Source organism: Tupaia chinensis, unplaced genomic scaffold, assembly GCF_000334495.1.
Source record: "Tupaia chinensis unplaced genomic scaffold, TupChi_1.0 Scaffold144617_1, whole genome shotgun sequence".
NCBI lineage: Eukaryota > Metazoa > Chordata > Mammalia > Scandentia > Tupaiidae > Tupaia > Tupaia belangeri.
This window is the reverse complement of record NW_006204478.1, coordinates 61542-74328: the sequence shown is the minus strand read 5'-3', so window position 1 is coordinate 74328 and position 12787 is coordinate 61542. Positions and strand designations below refer to the sequence as shown.

Sequence of the window (12787 nt, the reverse complement as noted above, 5' to 3'; positions counted from 1 at the left end):
GTGGAAATGTTTACAGGAACTACCTAATAAACCAAACCAAGAGAAGCACATTCAAAAATACTGATTTACTTTGGTAGCAAATGGTTGTTCTTTGAAGACTAATAAAGGTAGACAAGACCCATTAAGGTGAAGTGGGCTATTCCAAATATTCAGTTTACATAAAAATTTTATTAATTTCTTTTTAAAAAGAGCTAAGCTTCTAATCCACTGACAGCAACGCAATACCTAGTTTATAATGACTAGAAACAAAACAAATGCCCATAAGAAAAAAAGCTGTATTTTATCTAAATTTACTTTCTGTCAATAGTCCAGTAACATTTTCCTCCCAACACAATACTCCCTCTCTCTACAAGGCTGTCCCTGGGAGACAGTTCAGGTAATGAGGGAGTTGAGCGTGAGTAACTGCTTGCAGTTTTAATTACACAATAACTTGTTGCTTCCCTCTTAATGTGCTAAAAGTTGTGTCAAAAAAAATATGCAATTCTTAAAAAGGTACCATTTCTGATTTATTATCTGTAACCTTTGGAAACTAATCACATGAACTACAAAATTAGTAATGTCTTGAAATCTGCATATAAAACATAAATTACCTCTAATTTCAAACTCTCATTTATTAGTGTACCACCCAATCTTAAAAAGAAAATGAAAAAGAAAAAAAGCGGCTCCAAAGATAGTCTTAGACTATTCTTTAAAAAAGGAAACTGTTCCTTTTAACTTTACACCCACCCCACACCCAACTTCAAAACACATTATTTAATTGTCTTGGTCATGGACATTTGCAAGATGAGATTTTATATTTCGCTCTCATAGCTTCTGGCTATCAGAAAACCCATGCTTTCCTTTATTAAAGGAGTTTGGTCCGGCTGACGTTGGTGTATCCCTTCCTATATTCTTCATCTTCATCTTTGCTTCTGGAGGCATTTCTTCTGGTTTGCTATCTTCATCTTCATTAAAAGCCGCTGCTACTGAAAGGATTTTTGGAGCAAGAATTGGAATAGTTTCTTTAGCCTTACTTGATCCAAGTTTGATGGATATGGCTGATGCTTTCTTTGCCCACTGACTACCTATGGCAAATCCAAACTTGGAGATCTTTGTAGGCTTTGTTGGAAAGTCTACAGCTTCTTCAGCTGATCGCTTCCCCTCCATTACTGGAAGAAATAGTCTTAGTTTTCACAGGTTTTTCTGCTTCTTCTTCAGGTCCTCCCGCAGCTCCAGTTTGCTGCGACTTTTCAGGCTTCTCCTCTCCCGCCTTCCCGTCCGCCATTTTCCCCACCGTGGCCTCCCCTGCAGCCACGCCAAGCTCAAAGGCTTTGTCTTCCAGCTCAGAGATGCTGTCTTCTGTGTGGTTCAGTCTATTATTTATACTTTTTAGAGAGGTCTTGATTTCCTGTATTACTGTCTTTATCTCTAGAAGTTCTGATTAATTAATTAGTTATTTTGTTGTTGTCTATCACCTCCTTCAAATCCTGGAAAGACTTCCTCATTCCTCACCATGAATGTTCTGAACATTATTTTTGACAGTCCTGCAAATTCTTTTGTGCTGTCCATCATTGAAGATGAGTTGCTCTATTCCATGGAGGAAGAGGTATTTTCTTGTTTTCCCATACTTTTTGTGACTGCACTGGCTTTTAGTCATCTGATTATACATTAGGGTTGCCGTTCTTCCTTAGACTGTTAGTCTAAGGAAATGAGGATAATTCCTTGAGGTTTTTCTTTTTTCTCTTTTTTTAAATTGATTTTTTTCAATTTAAGTATCATAAATAACACTTGTAAGTAATGTTTTAATCTAATTGGCATTAATAATTGTGAGACTGCCTCAATTTACCATTAATTACTAATATAGACAGTTTACATATAAGTGTTAATGAAGTTCTAATTTTGAAAATTATAATACATTTGCTGCCTTTTAAATTAGTACAAACACAAACACACTTACAGGCAATTTGCTATAACACCAAATCTACAAATATTAAATCTGAATACTCTAAGTCACTTTATAGCTTCAGTAAATTTTAATTAAGAGATCTGAAACCATGTAAAATCAAACATTTATACACACATATTTTTTCTGAATTACCGTTTTAGATTTTGTACCAATACTTTGACTTGTTTCAGAGTGGCAGAAATAGGCTCAGCTATGGCTGGTAGGGCACTGATGTGTTATGCTGGAGCTGAATTCATGGGAGGCCCAAGTTCAGATTCCAGATAAACCTGAATTCTTGGGCGGCCTAGGCTTAGATTCCAGATCAACCTAAGCACACCAGGTATGGAGATGTATGCCTGAAATCCTTAGCCGAGTGGGAGGTTAAGGTGAAAGGACCATGGCAGGTTGAGATCTTATTTAAAATACCTATTTCTCTTTCTCTTGCTCTCTCTAAAAAATAAAAAATATATATCATACATAAATTACCTTGGATCACTTGGTTAACCTGTTACATCTTTGCATCTAGGTTGACAACATACTGATACTAACTCATTTCATAGGTTATGTGAAACTCAAGTTAGAGAATGTATGCACTTTGGTCAGCATCTGACACATCATACATTTTGGGAGAACAGCAGTAGCAATTACCCTTAGTAACTCTAATGTTATAGTAATCATTACCTCATAAAAATGTATGTTTTATATTCCATATGATATTACCATACTAAATATTTCCATTTATATTAAAACTAAATAAGTAATTACATTCAGGTCAATTCGTATAAATGCAGAATGACCAATCTGATCAAAAAATAATTTCTGCAAAATACATTTTCTAAGGATTTAGTGATCAGAACATACTTTGCATTAAATATGCTATTAAGAGTATTAAAACAAGTGTTCCTTTTCTATGTATATCTGAAATGGTATAAAAATTCCAAAATAAATATTTTATAAGAAACTCTGAGGCAAGCTGGTGGCTTGGTGGTTAAATTAGCTAATCCCACATGGCCAACTGAATGGTTTGAGTACCAGAGTCAGACAAAAAATACACTAGGTATGTGTGTGCGCCCAAAACCCTAAGAGGTTTTCAAAAAATTGGGGAAAACATCTAATTACATCAGTTTATGTTTGTTTACTCTCTCTAATTCTCAGATGATTGATCTCCACTCCAATACCTTTAACATGTGCAGGAGGAGAAGGGATTGGGGTTGCTTTTTCACTTTTTTCCTCCCTCTTGTCTCACTCCAGTGAGTGCACATGCCCTACAGCAAATTAAAAAATATAAAATAAAATAAAATATAAAATAAAATAAAATAAAATAAAAAACCTCTGAGGATACTGTGGAAGGCTGCATATTAGATCTTGCCCATGAATAACTGTTTGTCCATTTTGTTCCCTTACCCTAACGTGGCTGTCTGCTTCTGTAAACCTGCTTGCTCTTCCCATGAGAAAACAGCTTGTGCTAATCAAACAGAAAACCATATCTGGGAAGACATCCTGTACCTGCTACTGTCTTTGCTAACTAGCCCGAAACTCTTTTGTTTAGTAATGTAACTGCTTGCATAGAAACCCCACACCCCTCAGAAATAATTAACCTGCTTAATTCAGCTTATGTAACTGCTTGCACAGAAACCCCTGGTAACTGACCCCTTATAAAAAGACTATTCAAACTTCAGTAGATGCTACAGCTCTGGTCTCAGTCTCCTCTACCATCCCCTCCCCACCCCGAGCCTCAGATTGTAGTCTCTGGTCAGCTAATAAAGACTCCCTTTAAACTTTATCTGGCTTTGGTAGTCATTCACTCAGTGGCACTCTACAACATTTGGAGGCCCCTGCGAGATCTGGGAACCTTAAAGTGGCTGAATAACACCCCAACGAGGATGCTCCTTACACCCTATCCCAGGTCCCAAGAGAGGTAAGGAGGCCTCACAAAAATGGATCAGAAATTGGAGTCACTGGTGGTGCGTGAATCTGGTAAGATTCTAGTTATCTTGGTTTGAGAGCTCTCCTGGTGGAACTTTAGGAGGGCTGGACATAGTGGAACCTCCAGGTCCCTAGGCCCAAGTGTGATGGCACTTCTGGTCCCTGGTGACAGTGATTTCTGGATACAATGTCTTGCTTTGTCTTGTCTTTGAAAATGGGACAGGACTAGTCATCACCCTGCTTGTCTTTGGGTGCACTGTCTTTATTTGTCTAGTCTTTGTCAGTCTTGTTTTTGTCAAGATGGGTCAGGGACAGTCATCGGTCTATTTGTCTAAATGTTTCCCCCTTAACTGTTTTCTAAATCACTTTCCTGACTTTTGACAGCAGGCCAGGGTTATGGTGTATCTCTGTGAATTGTCTTGTTAGTGTCAAAGTAACCCAGGGAAATTGGCTCTTATAGTCCTGATGTGCGTGTGCATGCATACATGTAATATGTCATGTTATGTACTGTATGTTGCATGTCTATGTGAAAAAGGTCTTAAAGAGTTCTATTCAATTTGGTTTATAAAAAGAGCGCTAATAAAAATTGGTATAAATGTTTTTCAAGTTCATATAACTTTAGTAAACAATCTGGTTTCAAATGTAATGAAAGAAAAAGATTAATAAGTGAAAATATTCACAATTTTCAACATATATTTTGTCTAGCTTTTTGTTTGTTTGTTTGTTTTTCTGTTTGTTTGTTTTACTGTCCACAGTATTTATTTATCAAGAGAAACTATTCTTTAGCCTATGTATTCATGTTTCAGGAACATGGCACCAATCCAGTGATATTCTTTACATTCCAAAATCACTTTGTACTCTGAAAGATACCAGCCTTCCTCATCTCTTCAAAATCTTTCATGGAATCATAATTTCTGTAGAAATCTGCATATACCTTCTTTCTTGGTTCAGTCACAGCAAACTTATAGAAAGCTGCAACACTCAGGGATACAATGAATGCTCCAACAATATGAAATCCCAGACGCTTGGCCAGAAGGCCATGCATCTGAGGTTTCGCCAAAGCACTGAAAGCCATGGCAGTTACTGTGCCTCAACAGCAATGTCCTTCCCGGCTGAAGAAGAAATGGACGGCACTCGTGCAGGCTCATTAGGAGAGTGTGCGAAAAGGACCCTATAACGGTAGCCGAAGGAGCTCAAAACACCCCTGGCGTGCTGCTTGGCAGTCTCAGTTGGAGGAGTGCCTTTTTTTTTTTTTTAGAGGTTTTTGCTATAGAGCACCGAGAGACAGAAAGTGAGAAATCATCCCCCACCCCGCCCCCGGGGCGATGGCCATGCCACAATCCCTTCTCCTCCATTATCCTCTCAGGATCTTGGACACGTATGCACATGCACCTGGCATGAGTTTAAGCGACCAGATCCGGGACTCGAACCATGATCGGCTACATGAGAGTTCAGCGACATAACCATTACGCTAACTGCTGGTCCCATTGTCTAGGTTTTCATTAATAAAGCAACATCATGTTTATCTTAATATGGTTGGTTTAATAAAACAGCTAGTGTTGTATGTTGTTTTTTCTGTTTTTAGTTTTAGTACTAACAGAGGATCTTTGACCTCAAAGTAACTTTGGGATGTTTACAGAGGGCCCCTGAAACATCCAAAAGGGATATGTTAAACTGATCAGGCTTAAGATGAAAAACACTATCAAATTAGTTATATATTTTTTTACATTGTATTTAAGTTATGTGTCAAAATATGTTATGTACTTGTATGTCTATATATGTATTTTTTTCCAAAATAATTTTATATTTCCAGGAATTTATGATGGAATATTTATCAGTCATGTGGTAAGTTATTATGTTAAACTGGTATCTAGCCAAATTTCTTTGTCAGTTATGAATTTTGTCAGAACATTAACTAATGTTATAAACCTAATGTTATGTCCTTAAGGAAAGTCACAGGGAGTGGAAAGAGAATGTACTCTTACAAGCACTGGTTTCTAAAAATCTAATCATTTAACTGGGTAAAATTTTCATTTTCTATGTAAACTGGTTTTCTAAACTGTTAAACCAAAAGTAACCAAACAAAAGTAAACTGTTTAACAAAATTACATGTTAAGTAGCCAATACAATACACCTGAGTTAAAAAGATAAAACTGATAAATATATCTATCTATATATATATATAAATCTAATGTTAAACATGGACTCATTGGAGTATTTCTGCCTGGTTCTCTCTGAGTCCTCCTTATAATTCTTGTTATTAAGTTAACATGCTTTAGTTATTCCTATTGTTGGTCTTTAGATTTTATAAAATTGGGAAGGTCTGTTAATGAGGTTGTTCAATTTTGCATTGAAAAAGTTGTTAAAACAAATTTTGTTGCTATTGTTGTTTGTTTGTACATGTTCATAAGCTACCAGTCAGTATCTGTGGATATATGTAATTCTATTTTTACAAGCTTAATAACTCCTCCAGAAAATATCTAACTTCCCAAGGTGGGATAGAAAAGATAAACATGGACAATTAATAAAAATTGGGCCTATGTATCAGAGACAAAATCTGGCTTCATTCTCCCTCCCCGCCTTCTCGTACTCCTGTTTCTCTTCAGTTAGATCTCTTCACCACTGGCCTCTCCCCTTAGTTAAATAATAGAAAGGTCTAGCTACAGAAATAAAGATTTAAGTTAAGACTACATTCTCCAGCTAGGGTTTTTGTATAGTCAGTAAGACAGATGCTTTGTAAAACCTATAAACTGGGCTCCACTCTCTTGGGTGCTCCTTGCAGGATCTACTGGAATTTAGTTTCACTTCTCAATATAGGCGCTCTTACAATTCAGAACAGATATTTTTTAAAAGTTCTCAGATAACTCAAAAACTGTTATAACAAATTGGCAAGGCACCTTAACCTTTGATTTAACTTTCACTTAAATGGCACCCAGTAGTCACTCATGATAATCCTGAAGGCTGGGAACATCTTTGAGGACAGGATCTGGACAGAGCTCAGATCAGAGCCTCTGACTCGAAAGAAACTCTGTTTCCAAAGTGGGCATCCCAGGAATTAAACAATGCCCATGACTGGCATCTTCACGTTCCCCACTGGGACCTTGTCCCCGAGTGTGGAACTGGTCACTAGAGACAGAATGCACTGAGCTCTGATGGGAGCTCAGGACTTCTAAAGTCCATGTTGACCTTTGAAACTGAGGTTTGATGGGACCCAAGACCCCTATGGCTCCCCGAAGACATCTGACAATCTCACTGGACAAGCCTCAAGTAACCCTTAAAGTGACTAAGATTAATCTCTGTCTAAATAAGAGGTTAAGGTTATTTTTAAAAGTACAGTCATACGAACAACTAAAAGTTCTTGTAACTGCCACAGACTCTGTCCTCTCACCCTTACCCTCCTACACTCAGGAGGAAGAAGAATTGGCCCTCAAATAGTTGCCATTACCAAATGACAGGCCAATAGTCCCTGAGGCCTTTGAGTGGGTCATCATAGAACAGGTATTCAGGCCACCTCTCCACAACTAAAGGAAGAGACCCCCCAGTAAACCAGAAACTACACCTCTTGCCCAGGGAGATGACCCTTTCAGTCCTCCCCATACTCGATCTTGATCTACTTATGGGCCAGGACCTAAGGACTCCTCCATGGGCAAGAAACTAGCGGAGGGAGACAGCATGTCCCAAGGGGCCTCAGCTCCCTTGCTAGTTTTTCCCCTCAAGCAATGGGACCCTCTGAACTAGGTCCAGATGGTTTATTCCCTTTATGGTTTATTCCCCTTTCTCTATGAGTGACTGATAAACTAGAAAAATCAGAATCCATCCTTCGCTCAAAACCTGCAAGGTTTAATTAATCTCTCTCCTCGAGACTATTTTCTTCACCCACCAGCCTACCTGGGATGACTGCCAACAGTTCCTCCAGGCTCTCCTTAACCGCTGAGGAAAGAGAGAGAATACGTGGGGAAGGTTGTAAACTTGACCTGGATGCCAACAGCCAGCCCACTGCTGACCCTGTCACCATCAAGTGGGCTTTCCCAGCTGGTCAACTTAGTTGGGATTCAAATCTGGACAGAGTCTATTAAGGCTGTCCTGGTGACTCTCACTGAGACCCACCAACTCGTCCACAGCCACGGCCTGATCTCTGCAGTCTACATCATCCTCACAGCTGGCCCTGGACCCTGGGGCCCCAGTTTGGGTCAGACGCCACACTCTCAGCACCCTTGACCCTGCTGGGACAGACCTTTCACTGTTATCCTGAACACTTCTTCTGCTGTCAAGGTTACTGGGAAGTGTCATTGGATTCATCACTCCCACTTGAAGCCCACTGCCTGGGTCCCTGACTCCACTGCCTCCGAGACCCACATATGGGACTTCAGCCTTCCTCAGATTGCCTCAAGATCAAATTGTGCTGACATTCCGGATACTTCTTCTCTTCCTTCCCCCTGCCCTCCCCCTCCCCACATAAACTTCCCTCTTACACCTGGACCCTCTCTCAACCACTGGTGCTTGTTCCTCCACTGGCACTTGCAACCCCCTTGACACCTTGTCCCTCACACCACCCCCCCCTAAATCCTGTTGGGCCTCTGTGGCCTGTCTGTGTGGACTTGGGCCTTAATTCTATACCAACCACTCTGGGGTCCTTAGGACAACCTGAGCTAGCTTCGCTAACATCTAGAGTGTGAGGAGCACCGCTCCTCTAAGGGTAATTGGTCTCCCTGGCTCATCACCCTCATCTTTGCCATTGCAGGTCCTGCCTTGCATCTCCTCCTTGCCCTTCTCTTTGGCCCTTGCATCCTCTGTTTTCTCATTAACTTTGTTCAGAACCAGATCCAATCTGTCAGGCTCATGACTCTCTACTCCCACTGTGAGCCACTCTCCTTCTCTAAATCAATTATTTGATTCTCCAAATCAGAAGAAGGGAATGTAGAAGGCTGCATATTGGATCTTTCCCATGAACAACTGTTTGTCCATTTTGTTCTTTTACTCTAACGTGGCTGTCTGCTTCTGTAAACCTGCTTGCTCTTCCCATGAGAAAATATCTTGTGCTAGTCAAACAGAAAACCGTTTCTGGGAAGACATCCTGTACCTGCTACTGTCTTTGCTAACTAGCCTGAAACCCTTTTGTTTAGCAACGTAACTGCTTGCATAGAAACCCCACTCCCCTCAGAAATAATTAACCTGCTTGATTCAGCTTATGTAACTGCTTGCACAGAAACCCCCGGTAACTGATCCCCTATAAAAAGACTACTCAAACTTCGGTAGGTGCTACAGTTCTGACTCTGGGTCCCCCCCACCCCAGCCTCAGACTGTAGTCTCTGGCCAGCTAATAAAGACTCCCTTTAAACTTAATTTGACTTTGGTGGTCATTCATTCAGTGACGCTCTAAAACAATGCCTCTGCAGTAACACCTCAGCACCAGATGGTATAACAAAAACATTATTTCCTTAATCATTACTCAGTTAAGTACAGGTTGAAAAATTCTTATAAGCCTCTGATATAATTTAGAAATAGAAACTAAAAATGTGCTAGAAATAGCAGCCAATCTCATTCCTGTGAGCTGTGGTTTCACACGGAACATCTGCGTTCCCATCAGTTCTTAGCACCTGGAAATGCGTAACTGCATGCAGCTACAACAAGATCATTATTATCCAAGCTTAAAATAGATTAGCCCTCTTAGGCTTATAATCAAAAACTGTCAGTCTTTGCTTTAATAAGATATTTTTTTTTCTTCTGAAATTTTTTTTTCTTCTGAATTTTTTTTTATTAATTTACATTCATTCCCTGAGCATCATCACAACATTCTAAGTGTGGTTTCCCATCTAGAATATACTGCATAGTGGCTTAATAATGCATGTTATCTTCCATAATATTCCATTTCTACTTTCATATATATGTTTTTTACCCCATGTCTAGCCCTCTGCCCTATTCCACTCTCTTATTACACTATCTCTGCTGTCTACAGTTGTTTTCAATCCTTTTTCCCCCAACATTTCGTGTCTACAGTTGTCTTCAATTCCTTTTCCCCCAACATTTCGTTGATCACACAATATCATAAGTAATCTAACTACTTTCAATAGCAAGATCAGCCGATGGTTTCAAGAAAAGCAGTTTTGAACTGGTAAGGATATTTCTTTGAAACTTAAAGCCTAGAAACAGGTTAGTATTCTGTTCAAATAGTAGTAACATGAATCTATTGATAGCTGAAGACAGGACAAAAATCCTTAAAACCAGACAACAAAGCTTAGAAGAAAAGTAGCAATATTTTAGTCAAGTCATAGAATACTGTTTCATCAGTTCAGTCTCATGTACTTAATCTTTCTTCTGTATCTGTTGAGCTTCGATGTTCCAGATTGAAATCTGGGAAATAATACTCAACTCCAGCTTTTGGCCCTACAATTAAGTTGCCCATTTTCTTAGTTTCTGAACTCTTATTTCTGTGTGTCTGCATTTAATTTTACTGACATAGCACTCCCTTAAGAACTTCTTGGAGATCCGGTCTGGTGCTGGTAAATTCTTTCAGGTTTTGTTTATCTGGGAAAGTTCGTGTCTTTTCTTCCCAAATGAACGATAACCTTGCTGGGTACAGAATTCTCGGTTGAAATTGCTTTTCCCTTAATACTTTGAATACATTTTCCCATTCTCTCCTCGCTCTCATTGTTTCCGATGAGAGGTCTGCCGTTAGTCTGATGGGATACCCTTTGTAGGTAACTTGCCTTTTTTCTCTTGCCAGTCTTAGTATCTTGTCTTTGTCTGTGGTTTTGGTCAATCTGGCTATAATGTGTCTTGGAGAAGATCTTCTTGGGTTGATTCTATTTGGGGTCCTCTGTATTTCTTGGGACTGAATCTTTGAGTGCCTCTCCAGGTTTGGAAAATTTTCTTGTAAGATTTCATGGAATAGATTATCAATGCCCTTATGAGTCTCTTCACCTTCTGGGATGCCTATTATCCGGATGTTTGGACGTTTGATGGTATCTAGTACTTCTCGCATATTATTCTCAAATTTTTGGGCCATTTTCTCAGTCTTCGCGGTGGATTTTTCTAGGCCAACCATTTTCTCTTCTACATCTGACATTCTATTTCCTGTATGATCTAGTCTGCTTTTAATACTTTCAAGGGAGATTTTGACTTCTTGTATTATAGCCTTCATCTCTAACAGTTCCATCTGATTCTTTTGTAAAGTGTGAAATTCCTCTTTTAGATCTAGCATGAATTTCCTCACCTCCTGGAACTCTTCAACTCCTTTCTCCTTCCTCTTCAGCAGTTCCTTGTCTCTCTTCTCTTCCATCTCTGTTAGCTTTGCCATTATGAATGTTCTGAATTCTTTATCAGACATTTCCATGATTTCCATAGAACTGTGTGTGGATAAAGAGGAGCTATCCTTTTCCCTTGTGGGAGAGGTATTTTCCTGCTTCCCCATATTTCTTGTGGTCCTGCAGCAATTTCTAGTCATCTGGTGGATGATCGGTTTCTTCCCAAACTTGAAAGTTCAATCACACGAGTTTTGGATGCTGGAGGCCCAGTTATCAGTGGGACATCTTCCTTTCTCCCCAAATGGCTAGATCACAGGAGCCATGGAGCTGTCTCTGCTTTAATAAGATATTTTGATTTGTCCTTCAGAAGATTAAAATATGATAACAGGAACTTTCCAAACCCGCACAAGTTTTCAATTAAATTACTTTAGTCAGTCCTTACAGAGTTGATCAATATATGTAAGAAGTGTGTTGATATAAAGAAGACAACCTCCCTCCTTGGAAGCAAGGTGGTTATATTTCTAGGGAAGAAATGCTCAAAGATGCCAGATCAGAGAAACAAGACTGCAGACTGTGGGTAAATGATGACTTAGGTTCTTCAACACCAGACCATGCAAGCAGATAAGAGAAACATTAAGATGCCAACAGATAAATGAGGGGAAAGCAGGCAGAGTCCTTTCAATAAAGCGGTATGTTTATCAGACAGAAAATATTTTCACTTTACATGTAAAAAAAGAAGAAATTGGGACCAGCAGTTAGCGTAATGGTTATGTTGCTGGACTCCCATGCAGTCGTCTATGGTTCGAGTCCTGAAACCAGTGGCTGAAACTCACACCGGGCACATGTGCATGTGTGCCCAAGATTCGAAGAGGAGAAGGGAGGAGGAGAAGGATTGTGGTGTGGCCATCACACCTAGGGGGTGATTTCTCACTTTCTGTGTCTCTGTGACTTTCCAGCAAGTACACGCATACCATAGCCAAAACCTTTAAAAAAAAAAAAGGAAACTGAAAGTCTGCATTGTTTATCCATTTTAAACTAAAACAACAATAACAAATTATGGTCCCCAGCATTGGAAAAAAACAGACTGAGGCTTTTGCTTTACTTTTTCCTGGAAAGATGACACTAAAGAGTGGCACCAATCCTTTTCTTTTGTTTTTGTTTTTTTGTTTTTGTTTTTGTTTTTTTGCATTTATAATATGTCTCTTTTTTTTGCACTCCCATGTTCTTTTTTATTTGCATTCATTCACTTTACATCATTACAGCATACAAAATGAGATTTTCCATCCAGAGTACACTGTATATTGTCTCAATCAAGCATATCAACAAACATGTTATTGTCAACAAATAATTTTCCATTTCTTGTTTCCTGTATGTTTTGCTTTTTTACCCCCATCCTTGATTCCCTATCTCTTACCCTCTGCCATCTCCCACTCTCTTCCCATACTGTCTCTGGTATCTATGTTTACTTTCTATACAGTTTTCCCCCCATATTTTATTGAATTCCTAAAGATCTTAATTATTCTAAATATTTTCATAGCAAACACAGTTGATATATACATTTCCATGAACACAAGTCTAACTTTAGCCATCCTATAAAGTAACACCTAGCTGGGGCTACATATCTTTCTGCAGTCATTGACTAGATTTTTTTTTCTGAAACTTTTTTTTGTAACTTAATTTACATTCTTTCCCT

The 12787-nt window shown here is 39.1% G+C and overlaps 1 protein-coding gene and 1 pseudogene across 1 annotated transcript; both read right to left on the bottom strand.

Annotated features, from left to right (window-relative positions):
* Positions 1 to 844: 844 nt before the first annotated feature.
* LOC102477573 (PEST proteolytic signal-containing nuclear protein-like) lies at positions 845 to 1264 on the bottom strand (annotated as a pseudogene).
* Positions 1265 to 4663: 3399 nt separating this feature from the next.
* On the bottom strand, positions 4664 to 4948 carry LOC102477164 (cytochrome c oxidase subunit 6C-like). The gene has a single exon (XM_014583718.2). The coding sequence runs from the start codon at positions 4923 to 4925 to the stop codon at positions 4698 to 4700; it is 228 nt and encodes a 75-aa protein (XP_014439204.1). The 5' UTR covers positions 4926 to 4948; the 3' UTR covers positions 4664 to 4697.
* Between the last annotated feature and the right edge of the window lie 7839 nt (positions 4949 to 12787).